At 39.1% G+C, this 27,141-nt stretch overlaps 1 protein-coding gene across 1 annotated transcript in view; it reads right to left on the reverse strand.

Moving 5' to 3' along the window:
* Positions 1 to 27,141, reverse strand: part of DNAH9 (dynein axonemal heavy chain 9) — a 459,447-nt gene that overhangs the window by 25,204 nt on the left and 407,102 nt on the right. Inside the window, exons 64-67 of the mRNA XM_072645065.1 lie at positions 26,304 to 26,495; positions 23,922 to 24,113; positions 10,550 to 10,720; positions 6,524 to 6,706 (exon numbers count right to left, since the gene is read on the reverse strand). Coding sequence (XP_072501166.1) covers positions 6,524 to 6,706; positions 10,550 to 10,720; positions 23,922 to 24,113; positions 26,304 to 26,495 — 738 coding nt within the window. The remainder of the gene's footprint in view (positions 1 to 6,523; positions 6,707 to 10,549; positions 10,721 to 23,921; positions 24,114 to 26,303; positions 26,496 to 27,141) is intronic.

Here is a 27,141-nt window from a genome sequence, read left to right on the forward strand (position 1 = left end):
CTCTTTTGATCCTATCCCTCCCCATGAGTGTCGACCTCAAATTGCATTCTCCTCCCCATGCCCTCCCTTCTATCATCCCCCTCACCCTGCTTGTCCCCTTGTCCCCCACTTTCCTGTATTGTGAGATAGGTTTTCCCACCAAAATGAGTGTGCATTTTATTCTTTCCTTTAGTGGAATGTGATGAGAATAGACTTCATGTTTTTCTCTCACCTCCCCTCTTTATCCCTCCACTAATGAGTCTTTTGCTTGCCTCTTTTATGAGAGATAATTTGCCCCATTCAATTTCTCCCTTTCTCCTCCCGACATATTTCTCTCTCACTGCTTCATTTCATTTTTTTTTTTAAGATATGATCCCATCCTCTTCAATTCACTCTGTGCACTCTGTCTCTATGTATGTGTGTGTGTGTGCATGTGTGTGTGTGTAATCCCACCCAGTACCCAGATACTGAAATGTTTCAAGAGTTACAAATATTGTCTTTCCATGTAGGAATGTAAACAGTTCAACTTTAGTAAGTCCCTTATGACTTCTCTTTGCTGTTCACCTTTTCATGGTTCTCTTCATTCTTGTGTTTGAAAGTCAAATTTTCTTTTCAGCTCTGGTCTTTTCATCAAGAATGCTTGAAAATCCTCTATTTCATTGAAAGACCAATTTTTCCCCTGAAGTATTATACTCAGTTTTGCTGGGTAGGTGATTCTTGGTTTTAGTCCTAGTTCCTTTGACTTCTGGACTATCCTCTTCCATGCCCTTCGATCCCTTAATGTAGAAGCTGCTAGATCTTGTGTTATCCTGATTGTTATTTCCACAATACTTGAATTGTTTCTTTCTAGCTGCTTGCAATATTTTCTCCTTGACCTGGGAACTCTGGAATTTGGCCACAATGTTCCTAGGAGTTTCTCTTTTTGGATCTCTTTCAGGTGGTGTTCTGTGGATTCGCTGAATATTTATTTTGCCCTCTGGTTCTAGAATCTCAGGGCAGTTTTCCTTGATAATTTCATGAAAGATGATGTCTAGGCTCTTCTTTTGATCATGGTTTTCAGGTAGTCCCAGAATTTTTACATTGTCTCTCCTGAATCTATTTTCCAGGTCAGTTGTTTTTCCAATGAGATATTTCACATTATCTTCCATTTTTCCATTCTTTTGGGCTTGTATTGTGATATCATGCTTTCTCACAAAGTCCTTAGCATCCATCTGTGCCATTCTAGTTTTGAAAGAACTATTTTCTTCAGTGAGCTTTTGAATCTCCTTTTCCATTTGGCTAATTCTGCTTTTGAAAGCATTCTTCTCCTCATTGGCTTTTTGAGCCTCTTTTGCCAATTGAGTTAGGCTAGTTTTCAAGGTGTTAATTTCTTCAACATTTTTTTGGGTCTCCTTTAGCAGGGAGCTGATCTGCTTTTCATGCTTTTCTTTCATCTCTCTCATTTCTCTTCCCAGTTTTTCCTCCACCTCTCTAACTTGATTTTCAAAATTCTTTTTGAGCTCTTCCATGGCCTGAGCCCATTGGGTGGGCTGGGACACAGAAGCCTTGATTTCTGTGTCTTTGCCTGATGGTAAGCATTGTTCTTCCTCATCAGAAAGGCAGGGAGGAAATGCCTGTTCTCCAAGAAAGTAGCCTTCAATAGTCTTATTTCTTTTCCCTTTTCTGGGCATTTTCCCAGCCAGTGACTTGACCTCTGAATATTCTCCTCACACCCACCTCGCCTCCTGATCCTCCCAGCCAGCGTTTGGGGACTGAGATTCAAATGCTGCTTCCAGCCTTAGGGCTTTTGGCAGGGGCAGGGCTGCTATTCAGTGTGAGATTAAGTTCAGGTGCTCAGGTGGGGGCAGGGCCGCCTCTCAGGCTCAGTTCCCTCAGGGGGTTTATGCACAGACCTTCCACAATGGATTCAGGCTCCCGCCCATTTGGGGAGCCCCTGTCTGCAGCCGCCTCTCAGCTTCTACCTCCTGGGGCGGGGCCCGAATCATGGGGGCACCCCACTCCCCTCTCGACCCGCCAAAGAGACTCTCTCACCAACCCCTGTCACCTGTGGGCGGAGGGACTTGTGCGGCCCCTGGAGATCCCGTCCCTGAAGTCTGCTCGGGTCTGTTTCTCTTGGTGCCATGGCCGCAGCAGGTCTGGGCTGGGCTGGGCTCCGCGTCTGGGCTGGGCTGGGCTCCGCGTCTGCAGCGCAATGGACCTTTTGCGAGAGGTTTGCAGGTCCCTCTGTGGATGGAGGGACCCGCGTGGCTGCTGGAGATCCCATCCCCGTAGCCCGCTCAGATCTTTTCCTCTCGGTGCCACAGCCGCGGCAGGGCTGCACTCAGCTCCCAGTCCCGGCGCCCAGTCCGCAGTGTGAAGGACCCCCCGCGAGAGGTTTGCAGGTCCCTCCGGAACAGAAATCTCCCTCGCTCCAATATTCCGTGGCCTCTGGGTGCAGAATTCGCCGTGAGTTACTCCCCTGTAGCCGTTCTATGGGTTGTGGGTTTGGAGCTATGTGTATGTGTGTCTTTCTACTCCGCTATCTTGGCTCCGCCCTCCATTCTAATTTTTAAAGAACTATTTTCTTCAGTGAGCTTTTGAATCTCTTTTTCCATTTGGCTAATTCTGTTTTTTAAAGCATTGTTCTCCTCATTGACTTTTTGGACCTCTTTTGCCATTCGAGTTCATCTATTTTTAAAGGTATTAATTTCTTCAGCATTTTTTTTTTGAGTCTCCTTTAACAAGTTGTTGACTTGCTTTTTGTGATTTTCTTGCATTGCTCTTATTTTTCTTCCCCATTTTTTTTCCACCTCTCTTACTTGATTTTTAAAATCCTTCTTGAGCTCTTCCATGGCCTGAAACCATTGCATATTTATATTGGAGGTTTTAGATGCAGAAGCCTTGACTTTTAGGTCTTCCTCTGATGGTATGCATTGTTCTTCCTCATCCGAAAGGATCGAAGAAAATACTTGCTCACCAAGAAAGTAACCTTCTGTTGTCTTATTCTTTTCACCTTTTTTGGACATTTTCTCAGCCAGTTTCTTGACTTTTTAGTTCTTTGTCAAGAGGAGGGTATACTCTGTGGACCCATAAGTTATCAGTTCTTCTAAGATGGCACAATCAAGGGGGAGGAGCTTACTCCTCTCCTGACCTGCACTCTGGTCTGGGAGCAACTACAAGCACTCTGTTCTGCCCAGAATCTGCCAGGAGAATTCCCTGTTCACAACCGCCTCCAGCTCCACCAGGCCAGCCAGTGCTCCTCCACACCCCAGGGCTGCCACTCAGGGCTGAGATCTAGATCAGCAGCTCAATTCCCCTAGGGTCTTTATGGCAGGGCTGCAACAATGGAAGCAGCTGCCACCTGGGGCCAGGGCTAGACACATGCATTCCCTTCTCATGCAGGTGAAAGTGCTTTCTCACTGACCTTTGAAGCTGCCTTTGGCCTTTGTGGGTTGAGGAATCTGGGAATTGCAGCTGCTGCCAGTGGCACCTTGAAGCCTGCTCCAGTCCTGTCCCTGCCATGGTGCAGCCAAGGCCAGGTTGTGCTTTGCTCAGTGCCTGGTGCAATAGATCTTTCCTGTCAGCCTTCCTGGCTGCCTTGGGCTGGAAATCTCTTTCACTCTGTTGTTTTGTGGCTTCTGCTGCTCTAGAATTTGTTTAGAGTCATTTTATGGGCTGTGGGTGGAGGGTTTCTAGAGGTGCGTCCTTCTACTCTGCCATCTTGGCTCCACCCCCTAATTCCACTTTTAAAGTAGTTTTCCAAGCTATTGAGTCTTTTTTCATAATTCTCCTGTATCACTGTCATTTCTTTCCCCCATTTTCTTCTACCTCTCTTATATGATTTTTATGTTCCTCTTTGAGCTCTTCCATGAGTTCTTTCTGGTCTTGAGATGACTTTCCATTTTTTGGGGGGTTATGCCCATAGGTGTTTTGACACTGTTGTTCTCTTCTGAGTTTGTGTCTTGGTCTTTGCTGTCACCATAATAACTTTCTATGGTCAGATTCTGGTTTTTTTTTCCCCTGATCATCCCCTGTCCCCCTATTTTGTCCTTTTCCCTTTTTTTTTTTGAATTTGAGCTCTGCTCCCAGGGTGGAAGGGGCACTGTTTCTGACTTCTTATGATAGTGGCTGTAGACCCTGAATGTTCACCTGGTGCTGTACTGATGTTGCCCTGAGTCCCACTGGGGACCCTCGTGTTTGATGCTGCACTGCAGGGGCAGAATGGGAGTTGATTGATGCTGCTGGAAGATATAGGAGTCTGGCAGCTTACCTGGTGCTGAGTTGGGGTCCTGATGGTGGTGTATGGTATGTGCTGAGTCTGGGTGGGGTTTTTCTGTGTTTCCCTGGGGCTACACTGAAGCATGGGGAGTTCTGGCTCCTGGAGGATGACTGTTTCCCTTGGGCTCCACTGAAGCATATGGAGGCCCTGGGGGTGTGACAAAGCATGTGGTGGTCCTCAGAGCTGGAGTTTGTGGTTCCCCTTGGCTATGCTAAGGCATACAGGTCATGGTACTGGTGTTTGCCTGCTCTACCACACTTGGACTCGGGCTCTTCCACTGGTTTGTTGAGGTGGGGCTTGCTGCCGGCTCTTATCCTGGACTGCATTCCCCTCTTACTGGAGTGAGAAGGCCCTCTCTTGCAGATCTTCCAAATTACCTAGGCTTTACCCCATCTTTCCACTGGCTTTTGGATGGCAAGATTAAATTAGTTAATACTTTAAAACATTAATTAAGGCTGCAAGGTCAAATGCTGAAACTGAAACTTAAATACTTTGGCCACATAATGAGAAGACAAGACTCATTGGAAAAGACCCCAATGTTTCAGGATTTGTTCTGAGGGACTCTTTTATGGTTGTTTGGTTTTTTCAAGGTGAGTATAGGAGAGACAACAATTTACTCCCTCCATTTGTCCTTAACATTGCTTTTTCTTAATTAGGATTTTTTTTTGTTTCTCTTCCTCTTTCTTCATTAATTTGCTTCCATTTCTGTCTTTTCTAGATTTTTATTCTTTGATTCATAGTCTTTATACTTATTTATCCCTTCTTTAGGAAATTACTTAATTCCATGTTCTTCAATACCTGATTTGAATTCCATCCTTTCTGTGGAGTTGTCGATCTTTTGTCTTTCTCCTTTTCTGTTGTGCTCAGAAGTACTCTTAGAAGTATCAATTTTTACAGGAGGTAGAGAGAATAGGAGTATTTCTCCATGGTAGAAATTGTCTCATTATTTGGTCTATTTTTACCTACTGCCTTCCCCATAATCATCTACTTTTCTATTTGTCATTAATTTTTTTCTCTGGGTTTATGTTTTCTCACTAATCTGGATGCTCGTTGCCCCCAGGATCTTTGATTCTCCTCTTCTGAAGCAAGATATTATCCATTGAGGCAACTTTAATTTTAAATATTTTTCTGCATGTTATCTATATATTTTACTTTTATAATCACACTTACTTCCAAATATATACCTCCCTACTTCACCTACTTAGTGATCCTTTACCTATTCAGTGAGCCTTCACACTATCATGGAATGCTACAATTTTTGAATGTTTAAATTTGATGGTCATCCAAAGGACAATGGAGAGGGGAATGGTAGGTGGGAGTAGGTTACAGTATATTACAAATGAAGAATTGTGGAGGACCTATTGGTCACTCAGCAAGAGCAAGTGATAACTAATAGGCAACTTGAATATTCCACTGGTATTGGCACACCTAAAAGGACTAAAAGAAGACATGTTGGGTGGACTTCATGAAAGATTTGTGAGAGGATATGTCATATAGTCACATATGATGACAGGATAGATAGGTTGAGACCTGCATCTTTTGAGTCCATAGTTATATTGAGAACATAAATGTAGTGCTTAAGATCATAGAATTTTAGAGTTTGAAAGGGGTCATCTTGTCCAAGTCATATGTGGAAGGACTCTTCAGTGTAATATACCCTAGAAGTGATCATTCAGGCTTACTACTTATTTAGCCTTGGATATGCCACTTAACCTCTCTGGGCCTCAGTTACCTTATTTCTAAAAGCAAGGCTTGGATTAGGTAACTTAGATAATTAATTGGGTAATCTATGATACTATGATAATAACAAAGGTCAAAAAAGGAGGAGAAAAAAATAGACTAACCAACATTTCAGCCATGCCTTATAGTATTTGTGACATTTCACATCCATGACTCTCCTATCTTTGCAATGAATGGAAGGAGGTGAATTTTTTCAACCATTTTTTGGGTCAACTGTGGTAATGATGTAATTTTTTTTTTGTTTGCTTCTGTGGTTAGTTTATGAAACTAGCTTTCTGGGATCAGTGGAATTTCCAGGGGCTGCTCTGAGCTGCATTGGATCATTGGGCCAGCCTTGATAATCAACTTTAGCTTCTCTGCTTCAGTCCTCCTAGTGTATTCTAGTTATCCTAAGCATCATTCATTTCACCCATTACTGAACCATAGTCTTGGACAAATTTACCTTGATTTGGAACTGTTAGTTTTTTCTCTCCATATATATTTCTTTCTTCCTGTGAGGCCCAAATATGCTTTCTAGCAATGAGCCCACACAAGGAGTTCACTTACCTTCAGGCCCAGATCTAGTTCTTTCAATGAGTTCTGAATTTCTTTGATAAGGAGGTTCATTCGTTCACATTCTTGGAAGGTGACCACAATGTAGGGAGTACGTTCTTCCACCCGAGCCATCAGTTCAGCAATGTTAAACTCTTCAGTTATCCTCTCTAATATTTCAGTGAGAAAGATTTTTACCTGCCCCAAGGAGAGAGACACAGAATCAGTAATGAAGAAGAAGTCTGAAAAGGCTATAGACCTCACTGGAGTAAATTTAAAGAAAAAATCAAGATGACTAATTTTTTTTTGCCTTGTATATTTTGGCCAGACATCTGACCTGGTCTGGTGATGCCTAGGTCTGTCAGTAATGATAGCTCTCATTAATATTATTTTGTGGTTATAGAATGCTTTCACTCTTCTATTTTGATCATTAAAATAACACTCCCAAGCAGGCAGTATGCACAGTATTATCATATTTCCATTTAGAAATTGTAATTGGTCCAAAGTCATGGCCCAAGTTAAGTAGCAGGGTTAGGACTTAAAGCATTCGGCCACCATGTCTACTACCTTTTCTACTACCTTACGCTGCCTGTCTGGGGAGATAGTTGATAAGCATTATAATGCTCACATAAGTTTGTCAAATTAAAATTTGAGAAAGATGAGATTTTCATCCTGCTTTTCACTCTTGTCACTGACAGCACAGAAATGCTGTTTCTAGGAAAAATGCTGATGCAAAAAGCCTTCTCATAGTTAGAAAGGGGCTTTTGGTCTGCCATAGCAAAAAATAGGAATGGGCTTTAAATGACACCTGAAAGCTGTTACTGATGATTGGATAAAATTGCCAAAATTATATCACATTTCTGATTCTAGAGCTGAATGTGGAGAAAACATAAATGTCTTAGTGCCCATTTGAATATTATCTACAAGGAGATGCAAAAGACAATCTGGTGGGTTGTTTTAAAGTGTGCTTAATTTGAGTAAATGGAGTTAAACCTCATGAATGAAAGCTCTTTGAAATGGTTAGGGGACTGACAGGGCAGTTAGAGAAGAGAGAAAGAAAAGTGATTGCAGAATTTGTGTTTCTATTAAAATCTGAGTCTCAGTAATCCTGGAAACCCAGGCCTCACAAACTACTAGGAGTACCATCATGAAAAGTAGGAATACAGATATGGTGAAACTATTATAAAAAAATCACCATTGTTCTGTTTTCTTCAAATAGACTTTTCAAGTATACAAAAGAGGAAAGGCAGCAGAAAAGTAGGTTGAGATCTCAGAAGCTGCAGAGAAAAGCCATTCAGTGTTCACTGAATATTGATAAAGAAGAAAAAGGAAGTGCATAATTGAAAAATAAACTTTTCCTGAATGAAAAAGAGTTATCTTCTTAGAATCAAACAGATAGGAAAAGACAAGAAAAAGAAAGAACAGACATGTGCTCTTCTGTTTTGTAAAACAAAACCCCCCAGCAAACTGGCCATAGAAAGTAGAACAATATAGTTGCATGCATACCAAGCAGCTATTTTTATCCTTAAAGAAACTAATAGTGAGCAAGAACCAAGTTCTGAATTGCAGCAGTGTAGAGAAACCCAGGTTAGCAATGGGTTTATCTGTAGCAGTGACCTGTAAAGGGTTTTGTAGCAGAGACCTGTTAAAAGGCAAGTAGTCTGTTAAGCCACTAGGACTTTTAAACGAGAAAAGCCAAGGGGTTAGTTCAATAGTGATGGAACCAGCTGAATTTCATGAGTTCAATTAACTTGTATGTAACTCTTTAACTCTCCTTCTACCTTTGCAACTAGTATTAAAGTGAGTGAGTGAGTGTGTGTGTGTGTACACGTGTATAGTTAATGTGTATCAGCTGTTTAGACAAACTCTTGCTGGGGAGAGGGTAGGGTGGCACTCTGGCTATAAAAGTCCCAGTTGAGGCAAGGAGAGACTTGACAAAGCACTAGAGATAGAAAAGAGTGGGGCCTGTTACTAGCAGCGGAGCTAGAAGTCAGTGAGGGCAGCTTCTAAGGTGGTTTTCCCTCTCAGGACACTAGGAGAAGTATAAAGACTGTTGTATATTTTTGTAACAACTGTACAGAGTAGTCAGGACAGGAGACTTGTTAGGAATGTGAGGAAAACGAACTTCCTTCACTTGTGCATTAACAAGCTTTGGCTTGCATTTGATTTTCATGAGCTGTTTTACTTTATACCAACTTTTGCTCTATAAAAATTTAGTCGGCCCAGACATATGTATTTTCTTGTGTCCCTTTGTGGTCTGTGTGTAGCAAAACAGTTCTGGTAGTTTCAGTATTGATTGGTAATTCCCTTCTTGGTTGCAGGCTGGAAACCCTAAACCCTGGTCCATTATTAAAGACTGTCTTACTGGGAGCATGTATTAATAGTTTTCTTATACAGTATTTTCACTAGTTCTAAGCTCCCCAAAGCAGACAGGACCCGTCACTCTCTAAGACTAATGAGCCTGATTTTCATTGTGATATCTCAGTATTTTAAATGCTAATAAGGACAGAATAGGGTGCTTGGCTGGAGTGAGGAAGACTCAACTTCCTGAGTTCAAATTTGGCCTCAGACACTTACTAGCTTTTAAGTCACTTCATCCTGTTTGCCTTAGTTTTCTCATCTGTAAAATGAGCTGGAGAAGGAAATGGCAAACTCCTCCAATATCTTGGCCAAGAAAACTTCCAAAACAGGGTTACAAAGAGTTGGATGCAACACATCAACCTAGCAGTTATATTGCTGGGACAATTATCCTAAGAATATTGTTAAAAGGGAAGAAAAACCTCTAAAATATTTATAAAGCAAAACAAGAAAAATGGTAAATAAACAAATAAAAAACCCAGTAAACTCACTTGTGCATGTGTTGGAAAATAGTTAAATATACTGTGGCATGTAGGCATAATAAGATACTATTATACAGTTAAATGGAAAAAAAAATCCTATGTGGAATGACATAAAAAAGAAAGCAGAATTAGAACAACATATATTTATATTATATTTAAAATATATTTATTTGATATTTATTTATATATATTTAAATGGGTCACAAGGATATACTTCAACTTTTCTGTCATGTTCCAGAAATCTCTTCATCCTATAAGATAACTTCAGTCCTGGGATTCACATCTCATTAGTACTCTCTGCATCTAGGGCCCCTCCTTCATATTGAAAAGTAGAGGAATCCTCCCAGAATCTCCATTTAAGAGGAGTGCCCAAGCTCCCTCCAAAAGAGACCAAGTGGTCATTTTTTTCCCCACCAGATTGCATTTCTCTGGAATTATGTATTATGGCCCTGCACCAAAGTACCTTCTTCTCCCCCTCCCCTATCCCTGCTTCAACTTGCTTTTACTAGTTATCTCCTTTAGAATGTAAGCTCCTTGAGGGCCTAAACTGTCTTTCTTTTCTTTCCTCATATATGTATTCCCAGCATTTAGCACAATGTCTGGAACATAATAAGCACCTAATAAATGCCTGTTGATTGATTAACTCTTGCATATGTGATGACCATCCATATTTGTCCAAATAGTGTGACTCTGTTCCATAAGTTCTATATAGTGAGGTCACTCAACATACTAAGAGAAGTTGTATACTAAACAATCAAGTGATTAAAAGTGAATTTTAAAAAGTTGTTTTGTTAAAACTGTCATTATCAAACATAATTTTACTAGAGAATTCAGTTCTATATTGTTCATTCTGTATTTCTTGAGAATATCATTAAATTTATTATACAAATAATTACAAAAAATAAGGACTTCTAAATTGGGGGGGAGGTAGGAAAATAAAGCAGACAAGATTGTGGCAAGTGAACGAAGGTGAGAACGTGAGCAGGCATAGCAGAGACAAGTTCAGGAGTTTTGGGTCTGAGTAGTATGTAAGAGACATAAGTTGTGTGCAAAGGTATTTTATGCTGTGAGGTCAGACAATTGTGTACCTTAGGGAGAATTATAACCACAATTAAACCCTCTATTTGAGTCACTCATTGTACCACCAATTTACTCAAACAATTCCTAGCAAGAAAACTCAGAGTGGCTTCCCACCATTTACCTTTTCCTCTCTTGTGATCCCTCCTCCATCTCCATCCTGGCTGTCCTGAGGCTGCATCTCTAGCACAGTGTGGAAAAGCTTTTCTGAGGTCTGGGTCAGAAAGCCAATCTCAGCATTAGGGTGGAGCCCGTACAAGTATGGTGACTCTGCAGGTAGCATGTCATCAATGTACTGAAAGAAAAGAATATATTCACTATATGATGAAACCTGGGGTGTGCTCTTTCTTCTCCCCAAATGATTTGACATTTGAAGGGAAATTAAAAAGTCAAAACAGTTTATAGGGAACATGCTGTGTCTCAGGTGCCTGAAGTGCTTTCACTAAACCAGAGAATCTCATTTGGGAAACAGCTTAGTGAAAACTTGTGTTTGGTACTTGTGCTTTAGCTTTTATCCATTTGCCAATCAATTATTGCCTATTGACACAACTTACAAATCCTATAAGTATCTCCAAAATTGTCTCTGGCCCCTCCCACCCCAAATTCTTACAAACCTTATTAGGTTGGATAGGTACTCTAACTTAGCTATCACCCTTCAGTGCCTTCCAATCAATCATATCATTAAACACCTATAAACCATTTGCTTTATGCTTTGTCCTATGCTAGGCACTGAGAAAAGAAATAGAAATAATCCCTCCTCACAAGGATTTTATATTCTAATGAAGGAGATAACAATCACATTACATGTATGTATTCATATATATGTGTATACACATATATACATGTGTACAAAAACCTAAGATCTTGGAAACTGGTCCCATCACTTCCTGCCAAATAGAGTGAGAAGAAATGGAAGCAATGTTAGATTTTATATTTTTAGGCTTAAAGATCACTGAAGACAGGAGCCATGGAATTTTTAAAAAAATGCTTACTGCTTGGAAGGAAAGCTGTAGCAAATCTGGACAGCATACTAAAAAGCAGAGACATCACCTTGCCAACAAAGATCCAAATAGTCAAAGCTATGGTTTTTCCAGTAGCAATGTATGGCTGTAAGACTTAAACCAAAAGGAAAGCTGAACACTGCAAAATCAAGGCTTTCAAATTGTGGTGCTAGAGAAGACTTTTGAGAGTCTCTTGGACAGTAAAATCAAATTAAAAAAATTAATCCAGGCTACTCACTGGAAGGTCAAACACTAAAGCTGAAGCTTAAATACTGTAAAAACAAGTACCCTGACATACACAGATGGGCCTGCTATCACAGGTTCTTTGATCTGCTTTTCTAAAACAAAAGGAACTTTTGAGAGGTCAACAGTCACATTTGTCATACACTTAGTTCAGGGAAATAATCAGCACCCTGAACTTCAGAGAAAATACAGAGGAATCAAAATCAACAGACAGCTCTTTCAACTATCTGACAGTAAGCAATACATCACACATCAATAGACAGATGACTGTATGATTATGATACATACATAGTTACCAGAGAGAGAAGCACCAACATCTGGGTTTACAAAGTTGGGGGGCTCCTTAGTGGCTACCCAGTGGCTACTCTGGCCAAATAAACACTTCCAATGAGTAAGCCCCAAAGTAAAACCTCACCTCAGATTATTTACATACTTTTCAGAGGCAGAGGGCATCACAACCTTTGAGAACCAGTGCCTCATTAACAAAAGGTGTGGGCCTTCCTACAAATCTCCTGTAATCAAACTTCTCTTAATGGGCAGGCCCATTAATGGATGGGGAATATCTTTAATCTCATTAGCATTACAAATACTTTGGTCCATAATGAGAAGAAAGGACTTATTGGAATAGACCCTGATGCTGGGAAACATTGAAGGCAAAAGGAAAATGGGATGGCAGAAGATGAGATGGACAGATAGTATCATGGAAACAATGAACATGAACTTGGACAGATCTATATATAGTGGAGGATAGAAGAGCCTAGTGTACTATAGTCTATGGGGTCATGTAGAGTCAGATATGAATGAACAACAATAACAACAATATTCCTCAATAGAGAAGTAGTTAAATGATATTAACAAACAGTTCTGAAAAGAAGTATATGTGTAAAGATGGGGCTTTCACTGTGTGGTGTAAAGAGGCAGATTAAACATCTCTAGCCTCTTCTACCCCTACCCTTCTCCAAGGCAAAGTTTAATTGTTGCCAGGAGGGGAAGCAGGAGATTGGGGGCAGAGATCACTCTGCTTTCCTCAGAGGGGTTGGGGTACCAGGGTAGAACTATATCTCCCTTAAATATTATTAGTTTAGCAGGGGTTGGGAACGTGCAGCCTCAAGGCCACATGTGGAGCTCTTGGTCCTCAAGTGCAGCCCTTTTACTGAATCCAAACTTCACAGAACAAATCCCCTTAAAAAAAGGATTTGTTCCCCTTAATCAAATCCACTTAATAAAAACATTCATTTCGGTGGTGCTTTGAATTGGTTCATCTAGAGAATAGTATCTTGAACACCCTAAGGGGAGATAGTATTCAGGGGAAGAGAGTGTTCAACAGTTTCAAAGGATGCAGGTTAGAAGATGAGGATGAAAAAAAAAAACACATTAGATTTGGCATTTAAGAGTTAATTGCTAATTTTGGAGGACAATTTCAGTTGAATGATGACTGACTTCAGACTGTAGTGTTTTGAAGAAAATGAGAAAGTGGAGGCTTCAATTGCAGAGAGTTTTATCAAGAAGTTTAGCTATGAGGGGGAGGAGAGTTATAAATTGAGAATTATCAGAATTATCAGGGATGATCAGATTAAATGAGACTTTTTAAGGATGGGGGAGAGATGAACATATTTCTAAGTAGCAGAGAAGGAGCTAGAAGACAGAAATTGAAGATTAGTGAAAGAGTGGGTATGATAGAAGAAACAATGTTAGAGATGATGGAATAAGATCAAGGGTGTATTTAGAGGAGTTTTCCTTGGCAAAGAGAAGGGCCTCTTCATTTAAGATGGGTGGAGGAGGAGATAGTAGGAGAGGATAGCTGGGTGATGTGAAATGAGCAGGAGAGGAGAAGAGGGAGCCTATATTTTTCAGTGAAGTATGAGGCAAGGTTCTTAGCTGAGAGGTTGGGAAGAGGGGTGACATTGGGAGAACTGGGGAGGAAAGGTGTGGAATAGTCACTCTGGTTAAGAACTATAAAAGAATAGCTCATGCAATATCTGTATATTCCCAGACTTTTGTACCATTGCTATAAGTGAGGCTTACAGTTTGATGATACTGTTAATGACTACTTTTTGCAGATTGTTTCTGAGATCTTCCATCATAGATAGAAGAATCTGCCATGATATCTTATCAAAAAGGTCTATATTCCATGAGATATGTCAGGAGCATTTGTGCAGAGCCATTGTGCTGATCTCATTGTTATATGCTTGTGAAACATGAACAGTCTACCAGTGCCATGCCAAGAAACTGAATCGCTTCCATTTGAACTGTCTTAGGAAGATTCTGAGAATCACCTGGCAGGATAAGGTACCAGACACTGAAGTCCTTGCTTGAGTTGAACTGCCAAGTATTCAAACTATGTTTCAGAGAGTGCAACTCTGATGGGCTGGCCATGTTGTTCAAATGCAAATGCTTGCCAAAAAGACTATTTTAAGGAGAACTTGCATGGGGCAGGCGATCACATGGTGGCTAGAAGAAGCGATACAAGGACACTCTCAAGGTCTCTCTCAAGAACTTTGGATTTGACTGTGCAACATGGGAGACACTGGCAAAGGACCACTCAGCATGGCATGACCACATAAGAAAAGGTGCCGTGCTCTTTGAGCAAAGCAGAATTGAGACAGCACAAAGGAAACGCAGGATACACAAATTTAGGATATCCAAGTATTCATATGAACTATCTGTGCCCAACCTGTGGTAGAACATTCTGAGCTCTTATTGGTCTGATCAGCCACAGTTGGACTCACTGAAATTTCACCTTACAATGCTGATGTCATTTTGGTTCTCTTCGAAGACAAAGACAACAACCAATTCCATGAGGTGAATTTTGTGAGCTGTTCTTCCAACATATTTCACGTCCCATTCTTGCAGTGAAAAATAACACTCTCTCGTTATCTCGCTATTGATCTGTTCTTCTATTCTTCAGATATCAGAGCTACCCAAGTCAAACTTCTTTGTATCAATCCCTGAGTTGAAGACATCAATGCCATGATGATATTCTCTACCACCACTTGCTTCCCTTTTCCTGTATGCTCACATACATGGTGGTCAAAATATTCAGGTAATGAGTTCCAGAGTGCTGATTATAGTATGTTAATCCTAATCAAGGCTGACATACCAGGGAGGTCCCAGGTCAGTACCTAAAACTTCTTTAGCAAACTTCAGGCTAATTCTAGTGAGTCCAAATATGAATAGTCCTTGTCATCTAGTCCATAGAGACTAACCCTTTCATAAGATTAAATGAAAAGTTTCTCATGTATCTTTTATAAATAGATTGAAACAATATGGTCACTTGAGACCCACTATAGAAGTATACATCACAGTATAATTTTTGCTGTCACTTCAGGATGAAGTTCAATCCAGGTAGAATTGACCTATACACAACTGAAGGTGACACTAAACAATGCTTTTGGAGATTTGGGTGCTCTGCTTCCCTTGCTCCATCTATGTTTCCTAAAGATGATGATCAGAGATTTAGCTTCTTGCATAACAACTCTGTATTCTTCTCCTGAATGAATACATTTCCCATATGTCCATCTAGTCCATTGTTGTAGCAGAAAGTAGCTCTACCTTTTTATATGCTCTCTGTTGGCAGTGACTTTTCATTAGATGGTCATGAACTCTGGTTCGGTGAATTCTGGCTTCTTTTATTTATTTTATCTCTCAGCAGTTTTTCAGTAGGTTCCTGTCCTTTGGTCTTTAGGTGGTCTCTTGTCTGATTTCTTTGACCCATACACAGGAAGGTGCTGTTGGAGCTTGGTTATCATAAATAATATCATTCTTTGAAGATCAGAAATCATACTAAATCAGTTTACTGTCACACCACTGATGAATATTTGGCAGCTTTTGTTTACTGAGAACTAGGTAGGTATTCCTTTGGTTTTTGAGGGTATAGAGTATCCTTACATACTTGCTTCAGTTTTATTACTCCTCTGTTATAAATTTGAAAGGGTTTTCCACTTTTTTAGAATTAATTTTTAGTTTTTAGCATTCATTTCCATAAGATTTTGAGTTCCAAATTTTCTCCCCATCTTTCTCCTCTCCCTCAGTTGGCATGTATTCTGATTATCCCTTCTCACATTCTTCCCTCAAAAGTACTTGCTTCTTACTACCCACTCCCCCAATCTGCCCTCCCTTCTATCATTTCCCCATCCCCTTCCTGTTACTTTCCTGTAGGGTAAGATACTCAACTGAGTATGTATGTTATTCCCTCCTTAAGCCAAATCCAATGGGAGTAAGGTTCACTCATTCCCTCTCACCTTGCCCCTCTTCCACTACATTGTGAAATATTTTTCTTGCCTCTTTTATATGAGATAATTTACTCCATTATATCTCTCCCTTTTTTCTTCTCCCAATATGTTTCTCTGTCACCCCTTAATTTTATTTTTTTAGATATCATCCCTTCATATTCAACTCACCCTGTGCCATGTATCTATCTGTCTGTCAGTCTGTCTGTCTGTATCCATCTATCTATCTATCTATCTATCTATCTATCTATCTATCTATCTATCTATCTATCTATCTATCTATCTATCTATCATCTATCTGTATGTATTTCTTCCAACTACCTTAATACTGAGAAAGGTCTCATGAGTCACAAATATCTTTCCATATGGATTGTTAATGTATTTTTTTTGTATAATGGGAAGATCTTTTCCATCCATTAATAGGCCCATATGACCTGATTGAGTCACACGGAAGCCTGAGTCACATGAATCTGTGGTGGGAGGAGCTTGCTGAATGTGGGGAGCAGGAAGAGTGGAGCAGAGGTAAGAGGAAGTTCGTCACAGCAGTTAGAGCTGAAGGACAGAAAAGAAGCAGGCAGTGAGATGTGAATATTCGTTTGTGGGAAGATTCTAACAGGGAGAAGACTTGGGGATGATGGTGCCCCCTGGATTGTTATTGTGTATAGATTTCTTTGTTGCTATGATGGATTCGGCTTTCTGGTGTTGGGATTAGGCTTTCTGGTGTTTAAATAAATATTTTGGTTCTGTCTTCCGTGTGGAGAGTTTGTTTTGTTTTGTGATTCAGAATTACACTAGTATATTCATAGCTGCCATAGGCACTGTGAATATTGCATTGGTGCTATACCATGTAGGAATGTAAACAGTTCAACTTTAATAAGTCCCATATTTGTTTACTTCTTGTTTACCTTTTCATGGTTCTCTTGATTCTTCTTGTATTTGAAAGTCACACATTTTCTATTCAGCTCTGGCCTTTTCATCAAGAATGTTTGAAAGTCCTCTTTTTCATTGAAGGTCCATTTTCCCCCCTTATGGATTATACTCAGTTTTGTTGGGTAGGTGATTCTTGGTTTTAATTCTAGCTCCTTTGACCTCTGGCATATCATATTCCAAGCTGCCAGATCTTGTGTTATCCTCATTGTATTTCCACAATAGTCAAATTGTTTCTTTCTGGCTGCTTGCAATATTTTTTCCTTAAACTGGGAACTCTGAAATTTGGCTGCAAAATTCCTAGAAGTTACCTTTTGAGATCTCTTACAAGAGGTGATTGGAGGATTCTTTCAATTTCTATTTTACCCTGTGGTTCTAGAATATCATGGCAATTGTCCTTGATAATTTCTTGAAAGATGATGACTTTTTTTTTTTTATCATGGCTTTCAGGTAACCCAATAATTTTTAAATTATCTCTCCTGGATCTTTTTCCAGGTCAGCAGTTTTTACAATGAGATATTTCACACTGTATTCTATTTTTTCATTCTTTGGTTCTTGATTTTTTATAAAATCATTAACTTCCATCTAAGCTCCATTCTAGTCTTTAAGGAATTATTTTCTTCAGTGAGCTTTTGGACCTCCTTTTCCATTTGGCCAATTCTGCTTTTTAAGGCATTGTTCTCATTGGCTTTTTGGACCTCTTTGACAATTTGGGTTAATCTTTTTTAAAAAGTATTATTTTCTTCAGTATTTATGGGGGTCTCCTTTTGCAAGCTATTGACTGGTTTTTCATGATTTTCTTGCATCACTATCATTTCTCTTCCTTTCAATTTCCTTTTGCTTTTACCTTTTGCCTTCAGTCTTTCCCAATGTCACAGCTTTTTTCCCCCAATAAATCCTGTCTTCTTGTTATAGGCCAAAGTATTTAAACTTCAGCTTTAGTATTTGAACTTCCAGTGAATAGTCTGAATTAATTTTTTAAAATATTGACTGATTTGATCTCTTTGCAATTCAAGGGACTATCAGATGTCTTCCCTAGCACCACCCAAATTGAAAACATTGATTTTGTGGTGTTCAGCTTTCATTTTGGTCTCTCACAATCAGATGTTGTTACTGGAAAAACCATAGCTTTGACTATTTGGATTTTTGTTGAGAAGGTGATGTCTCTGCTTTTTAGTATGCTGTCCAGATTTGCCATAGCTTTCCTTCCAACGGGCAAGCATCTTTTAATTTCATGGCTGTAGTCACTGTTTGTAATGATCTTTGAGTCTAAGAATATAAAATCTGACACTCCTTCCATTTCTTCTTGCTCTACTTGCCAGGAAGTGATGGGACTATTTGCCAAAATCCTAGTTTTTTTTTTTTTTTGATGTTAAATTTCAAGCCAGAATTTACACTCACATCTTTCACTCTCATCAATAGACTTCTTAATTCTTCTTCACTTTCTGCTATCAGAGTGGTATCATCTGAATAGCTGAGATTGTTGATATTTCTCCTGGCAACCTTAATTCTGGCTTTTGATTTGGAAACAGAGTAGCCTTTATAGTCAATAAAAGGGTGAGAAAAGACGTACTAGGGTGTAATCTAAAAAATTGACATGGTGATATCTGCTCAAATACAAGGCAATTCATCCAACATCATATAATACAAGTTTCAGCTCCAACCACTGATGTTGAAGAGGTCAAAGCTGATTAGTTTTATGAAGACCAACAATATCTTGTAGAAATAACAACAACAAAAAGGTGCCATATTCATCATAGGGGATTGGAATGCTAACTGAGGAAATCAAAAGGTATTTGGAATAATACACAAGTTTGCCCTTGGAGTACAAAATGAAGCAGGGCAGACACTGATAGAATTCTGTCAAGTTAACTCACTGGTCATCCAAAAGGTGACTATGTACATGAAGATCATCAGATGGTCAATATCAAAATCAGATTGATTATATATGTTGCAGCCAAAGGTGGAAAAGCTCTATATAATCAATTAAAACAAGACCTGGAACTGACTGTGGCTTAGATAATGAGCTTCTTATTACAAAATTCAAACTAAATTGAAGAAAGTAGGGAAAATCATCAGACCACATAGGTATAACCTAAATATCATCCCTTATAAATATGAAATGGAAGTAATGAATAGATTTAAGGGATGAGATCTGATAGATAGAATGCCTGAAGAACTATGTGCGGAAGTTCAAAATATTGTACAGGAATTATCAACAAAAAATATTCCTAAGAAAAAGAAGAGCAAGAAAGCAAAATCACTGTCTGATGAGGTTTTATAAATAGCTGAGGAAGGAAGAAAAATTAAAGGTAAAGGAGGAAGGGAAAGATATACTCAACTGAATGCAGAATTCTAGATAATATTAAAGCAATATAAGATTTTCTTAAATGAGAAATGCAAAGAAATAGAATAAAATAGTAGAATAGGAAAGACAAGGGATCTCTTCAAGAAAATTAAAGATTTCAGGCAGAGTAAAAGCAGAGACTTGTAGAGCTCTTCCCCCAAACCTGGCCAAATACTTTAAAAAAATGATTCTAAAATTCTGGAGCTGCAGAACCCATAGAATGATGGAGTGAAGCAAATATCCAGCCCAAGACAGCCTGGAAGATCAAGAAGTGTCTATCGTACTGTGCTGGGAGCAGACAACAGTTCAGTGTGGGCCATGCTGCCACAGATGGGACCTGAGCAGGCTTTAGAGGACTGAATCTCTGGCACCTGTGGCAGTTTACAGACTTCACAACCCCAAAACACAGAGGACAAATTGGAAGGTCAGTGGAAACAGCCTGTGGGACCTGTGTGAGAGAGTAGAGTGGTCCAGCCCTACCATCAGTGTGACAGAAGGGGTGGAGAAGCCTGCAACAGCCACAGCAGCAGCAGCAAGGGTAGTGGCAGCAACTCTTTCTAGTGTTCTAGACTCACAGATTGTGGGGGGATTGAGAGGCTGAAAGTACACTCCCCCCTCCCATACTGCAAGCAGAGATCACTGGAACCTTGACAAAGAGATAAAAGTCAAATAAATGGCTGGGGAAATGAGCAAGAACAAGAAAAAGAATCAGACTATAGAATCTTATTTGGTGACAAGGAAGCCCAAAATGTACAAACAAAAGAAGACAACAAGTCAAAGTTCCTACATCCAAAGCCTCTAAGAAAATATGAATTGGTCTCAGGCCATGGAAGAACTCAAAAAGGCTTTTGAAAATCAAATAAGAGAAGTAGAACAAAAATTGGGAAGAGAAATGAGAGTGATGCAAGAAAATCATGAAAACCAAGTTAACTGCTTACTAAATGGGAGCCAAAAAATGCTGAAGAAAATGACAACTTAAAAATAGAATAACTCAAATGGCAAAACAGATCCTAAAGGCCAATGAGGAGAAGAATGCCTTAAAAAGCAGAAGTGACCAAATGGAAAAAGAGGTCCAAAAGCCCACTGAAGAAAATAATTCTTTAAAGATTAGAATGGAGCAGATGAAAGCTAATGACTTTATAAAAAATCAAGAACCAAAGAATGAAAAAATAGAAGACAATGTGAAATATCTCATTGGAAAAGCCTGCTAATCTGGAAAATAGATCCAGGAGAGATAATTCAAAAATTATTGGACTACCTGAAAGCTATGATCAAAAAAAGAGCCTAGACATCATCTTTCATGAAATTATCAAGGAAAACTGCCCTGATATTCTAGAACCAGAGGGTAAAGTTGATATTGAAAGAATCCCCAGATCACCTCCTGAAAGAGATCCTAATTATAAGAATATAATAGGCAGATTCCAGAGCTCCCAGGTCAAGGAGAAAATATTGTGAGCAACCAGAAAGAAACAATTCAAGTATTGTGGAAATACCAGCAGGATAACACAATATCTAGCAGCTTCTACTTTAAGAGATGGCAGAACTTGGAATATGATATTCCAGAGGTCAAAGGAGCTAGGATTAAAGTCAAGAATCACCTACCCAGCAAAACTGAGTATGACACTTCAGGGGAAATAATGGACATTCAGTGAAAATAGAGGACTTTCAAGCATTATTGATGAAAAGACCAGAGCTGAATAGAAAATTTGACTTTCAAACACAAGAATCAAAAGAAGCATGAAAAGGTAAACAGGAAAGAGAATTCATAGGGGACTTACTAAAGTTGAACTGTTTACATTCCTACATGGAAAGATCATATTTGTAACTCTTGAGACTTTTCTCAGTATAGGGTAGTTGGAAAAATTATATACATATAGACAGTGGGCACAGGGTGAATTGAAAATAAAGGGATGATATCTAAAAAAATAAAATTATGGAGTGAGAGAGGAATATATTGCAGGGAGAAAGGGAGAACTAGAATAGGGTAAATTATCTCTGACATAAAAGAGGTAAGAAAAACCTTTTTCAGCGGAGGGGAAGAGGAGGGAGGTCAGAGGGAAAGAGTGAACCTTATTGTCATCTTATTTGGCTTAAGGAAGGAATAACATGCACACTCAATTCGGTATGAAAATTTACCTTACACTACAGAAAAATAGGGGGGAAAGGGATAAGCAGGTGTGGTGGGGGGAATGACAGAAGGGAGGGCAAATGGGAGGCAGGAGGTCATTAGAAGTAAACACTTTTGAGGAGGGACAGGGTCAAAAGAGAGAATAGAATAAATGTGGGGCAGGATAGGATGGTGGGATATAGTTAATCTTTTACAACATGACTATTATGGAAGTGTTTTGTATGACTACACACATATAACCTATATTGAATTGCTTGCCTTGTCAGTCAGGGAGTGTGGGGAGGGAGGGAGAGAAATTGGAACTCTAAATTTTCAAAATGAATGTTAAAAATTGTTTTTACATGCAACTGAGACATAAAACATACTGTCAATGGGGTATAGAAATCTGTCTTGCCCTACAAGAAAATAGAGGGGATGAGGATAAGAGAATGGATGGATACAATAAAAGGGAGGGCAGATTGGGGGATGGTATAATCAGAATGCATGTTCTCTTGGGGTTGGCAGAAAGGAGAGATGGGGAGAAAATTTGGAACTCAAAATCTTGAAGAAGTTAATGTTGAAAACTAAAAATAAATAAATTTAAAATAAGAAAGTTAAAGATATCAAGGAAAAGTTTTATGCAAAAATGGGCATGATAAAAGATAAAAAGGGTGAGGACTTCACAGAAGCAAAAGAGATTAAGCAAAAGTGGCAAGAATCCACAAAAGAACTATAGAAGAAAGATCTTTCTATGATGAACAGCTGTGAGTGACTTAGCTATTTTCAGCAAAACAAAGATGCAAGATAATCCCAAAGAACTCATGATGAAAAATTCTATCCACTTCCAGAGAAGAACTGATGGTGTCTGAATACAGACCAAGCACATTATTTTTCACTTTCTTTCTTTTTCTGTTTTTAGTTTGCGTTTTCTTCCCCAAAATGACAATGTGGAACTATGTTTTACATAACTGCACATGTATAATCTACATCAGATTACTTATCATCTCAGGGATAGAGAAGGAGAGGGAGGAAAAGAGAATTTGGAACTTAAAGCTTAAAAAATATAAAAATTGTTTTTACATGTAATTGCAGTAAAAATAAAATATTATTTACTTATTTAAAAAAAAACTATTTACATTACCAATAATCACAATGATGTAGTTACTGATCTAGAGTCAGACATCGTGGAGAATGAAGTCAAGTGGACCCTCCGAATCATTGTTAACAATAAGACTAGTGGAAATGATGGAATTCCAGTTGAGATATTTGAAATGCTAAAAGATGACGCTGTAATAAGTCCTGCACTCAATATGCTAGCTAATTTGGAAAAATCAACAGTGGCCATTGGATTGGAAAACATCAGTTTATGACCCAATCCCAAAGAAGAGAAATGCCAAGTGACATTCAAATTGGTGAACGTTATTATTGCTCTCATTTCACAAGCTAGCAAGGTTATGCTTATGCTGCACTCCTCTGGACTTCTTCATGCCCCCACATTAGACATGTTCCACTTTTCCCCGCATTTCAACTTCTTTTTATGTTATCTTCCCCCATCAGACCATAAGCTCCTTTAATGTAGAAACTGTGTGTCTCTAGTGTTTGGTACAGTGCCTGGCACGCAGAAGGAATTTAATGAATAGTTATTGACTGATTGACTTAGGAGTATTATTTTAGTGGCACAAAACACATCTCCTTATATCTTTGTAGCCTCATAGCACCAAGACTTGTTGATTGACATTAAAACAAATCAGAACTCTGGAGAGTGTGATAACTAATTGTGCTTTCAGTGAAGTGTTAGGGGTTTTATGCCACCCTCTCAGTGGACAGATGGTGTGGATTATGGATGTGGAATGAACTATTTTCTGATATTACCAATACAATGGTTTGTTTTGCTTTAGTTCTTAGTTTTCGTGTTCTAGGAAGTGTTCTATTGAGGTGAGGGTGCCATTGGAAAGTGATAATGGTAAAGAAAAGAACATAGATAAAATATTAACATAAAATACTTATTGATTTCTGAGTAATAAGTTGAACAGGAAAATTTCCTCATTAGTTTTCTCTTCAAGACAAATCAGGCTTAGAGCACATAAGGAATACAGATATTCCTCAGAAATCTCTAAGATGGTATTGTTTGTTGCCTATCCTTTAGCTCAGTGGTATGATACTCAAATAGAAATGGAGGGCCATTTATCTGTACATAAGAATTCCCATGGGCCTCATGCTGACTTAGTTTTAAAATGCAAAATTATCTGTGTCTTATTAGACTTCTATTTTGTCATTTACATTTTAATGTGGCATGGCGTGCACTTATGAGTCATGTGTGATCTGCATATGTTTGACACCTCTAGCGATTTAGTTAGAATGTACCTGGAGGAATTCATTAAAGCTGAGTTTAGGAATTCAATAAACTTTCTTAAGCAGGAAAAGACAACTCTGAGAGTCATTCCAGCAAGGCCATTCCAAAATGACTGAAAGTACTTCTGGAACACCCTAAAAGCATTATGCTTTCCAGAGAATGTTAGGCTGTAAGGAACCTTAGGAACTTTCTAGTCCTACCTCTTATCACTTCATTGTAAAGCAGAGGAAACAAACACAAGGAGGTAAAGTTCACATAGCATAGCCAGGACTATAAATGGGAAGATTACCTGGTGATAACTCTTGTAGTCCATATTGCCTGGAATTGGGAACCCTGGAGCCAGAAACATTTCTCCTTCTAATATTTCTGGTTTAATGAATTCCTCCAGGTATGTTCTACATAGCCGCCTGTCCCAGTCATCTGTGATGTGGCCTCCATACATGATCTCACCAAAGAGGTAGCGCAAGTCATCATAAGGCACCTGAGAGACAGGAGAAGAGAATGAAACTAGACCGAAATGACTCAGCATAGGAATTTAGGTGTAGATGCAATAGGTTGATGCCTAAGGAGTGTGATTTCAAGTACAATGAAATGTAATGGACATCAGCACTTTGACTCCTCCCAAATGACTCACACTTTACCATCTATTTCTTTTCCATCTACTAACATCTGGTTGAATGTTACTGGAGGAAATCACACAACCATGCTGACTCTATTACACATTTTTGCTCTCTAATCTCAACTGTGGCCTCACTCCTACAAAATACTCTTTTACTCTCTGCTAATTGATGCTCACTTTTCCCAGGGCAGCTGTTCTAAATCTCTTCCTCAAGTTTTCCACAACACTCTTTAACTCCTCATTCTCAGCAGAGGATGCTGCCTTATATTTTACTCAGAAAATAAAGGTCATTCAACATGAGTTCTCTCTTTTCCTTTCTTCTACATACAAATTCCCTCATATTCATTTCTCATATTCTCTTTTGTTCTCTCATAAAGAGGTGGCCATTCTCACTAAAGCCAACACTTTACTTAAACCTTGGATCCCATTCCCTCTCTCTCCTCTGGAATTTTGCTCTTTTCTGACATGTGATGGAAGTGCATCCTTGAACATTTTGTAACTTGTTCCAGTTGACCAGCTCTGTGTTTGGAAGTAGCCTTAGGTGGTAGGTTGCTTGTATGGTTGGACCTGTTACATTTTCAAAAAGGCCTGAGTTAGTTTCAGCTTTTTCTTTGTTGTATTTAAATTGGAGGAGCAACATAATTCTTTACTCATGGTTTTTGGTAGGGACCCTGGAGGAAGGGTTGTGGAGCTTTCTACTCCTAAGGCCACACTGCCCCCAAGCAACAGGGTCTGTTCTTGTTTGTTTGTTCCTTTTCTTTCCAGGTATTTTCAGTGGAGTTTCCAACCTTGAAAGTGTCAAAGGCTAGGAGAGCAAGACATAGGAATCTGGGAGTTAGAACCCAGGCTACATTTTGTAGCCAGCTCTGCAAATGCCCAGAAGAACCAAGAGCAGGGAGCAATTTTCCGAAGGGATCTAAAGGGCCTAAATCCAGTGGAAGGACTCATTTGTCAGGAATGATGACTTTGGATGTGAACTTGATGGAAGCAATGCCATGTAGGACAAAACTAAGTTTATTTATTCATAAATGTAAAGCTTGAACAAATTATGGTATATGCTATAATAAAATGACAGAAAAAGGAAAAATGCTGAGAAACCTGGAAAGAACTGTATGGCCTGACATAGAGTGAAGTAAGTAGAACAAGAAGTATTATTCAGTGGCCCAGCTTTATAAAGGAAAATAACAATGAAATATGATCTTGTAATGACCAGTGACCAATAATGAATGACTCCAAAAGACTGATGGTGAAGCATGACACCAGATTCTTGGTGGAGAGGTGATGGACTGTGAACATATTTTCAGATATTGTTAATACAACACAAATGTATTTTGCTTGGAGACACTTGTGGAGGAGAGTCGTGGACCACAGATAGTGATATAAAAGAGAAGAAAGGAAAGGAAAGAGTATAAATGAAACATTACCATCTCAATAAATTATATGGCCAGAAATATTGGTGTTTGTCTAAACCTATCAGTTTGATATAAGAACAAAATCTTCTATGGCATAAATTATTTTTCTAGCTTGTTTTTAAACTGGGCTGGGGACTAAGAGCTAATTAATTAAACAAAGAGATTCTACATTTCTATTAACTTATGAAGAAATATCAAAACACAAAATTTGACTACCTCAGGACTTGGGCAGAGAGTTAGAAAGGGAATGAGTCAGTAGTAGACAGAGAAAAGTGAGACTTGGTGTGTTGGTCCTGAAAAATTACCTGAGAAGTATTGCTTAACAATTTATGCCATAATGTAGCCTCATAATCTATGAGATTACTACATATGGTTAACATGAACCTTGTTATACATGGATTAGTTGTCACCTAATATGTAAACCTTGCACTCATGTCAAGGTCATTGTCCCATACCTCTTGTTAGAAAGTTAGAAAGTTCTGGTTAATAACCCTTCATTGGAACTGCTTCTCTTCTCCCACTAGCAAATGGCACTACATTTTACATCCTAGTTGAAATTATGGAAGGGACAGACTTGGCATTCCTGTATAGCTCTACCGATCCTGGTTTAAACATCCAGGATTTCATTCATTATCCTTACCTTGGCATTGGCCTCAAGGAAGTTATAGAGCACATTCACTGAGATGGTGAGGTCTCCTGTGTTAAAAGGGTAATAGCGATTCCAGCCTTGAGGTCCAAATTTGCGCCTTTCTACTACTACGGCATGAAAGTAACAAAGTGCAAATAAGATACTTTTAAACTCTGTCTCTCGGCTACACATCTCCAGAGTATCCTGAAAGAAATAAAATTGCTTCAGATTTCAAAGCACAATAGAGCTCAAATCAGGCAGTCTAATATAATGAAAAGAATCCAGGAAGATTTGGAGACAAGGACCTAGACACGAATCTCAGCTTATTCCCCGTAGGAACTTGGCCCAGTCACAATCACTTCTCTGTGCCTCAGTTTCATTATTTGTACAATGAAGGGCTACATAGTAGCTTGGCATTGAAAGTTTCTGCCTGCCCTGCTTTGCATAAATCAAATAGTCACACTTTGCCATGGCATTATTAGAACATCATAAATTTAAAACATGCTTTGACCTTTGAGTAGGAGAAATACTCCAAGCTGGAAAGGCTTGTGGAATTTTATTTCTTTCAAATGATTTCCCCTGAGTAGGATGCTTTGTATTCAAGGATAAATGTGTTGGTAGCAGAACAGTTTCTATGACACATTTTTAGGACAATCCCACCCATAGATTTCCTCCAGGGGCAATTCTACACACTTTGTTCACTGAATCAAAAAGGCAGATGAAGAATCTCACAAGAAAAGCTTTTTTTGCAGGTGAAGCTTATGACATCCTCTCTATCCTTCAGATTTGTCACCCTCATTCTGGAGTTCTCTTATGACTGCTGTATAATCAACCTGACCATCTACTATTC

This window comes from Notamacropus eugenii, chromosome 2 (assembly GCF_028372415.1).
Source record: "Notamacropus eugenii isolate mMacEug1 chromosome 2, mMacEug1.pri_v2, whole genome shotgun sequence".
NCBI classification, from domain to species: Eukaryota; Metazoa; Chordata; class Mammalia; order Diprotodontia; family Macropodidae; genus Notamacropus; species Notamacropus eugenii.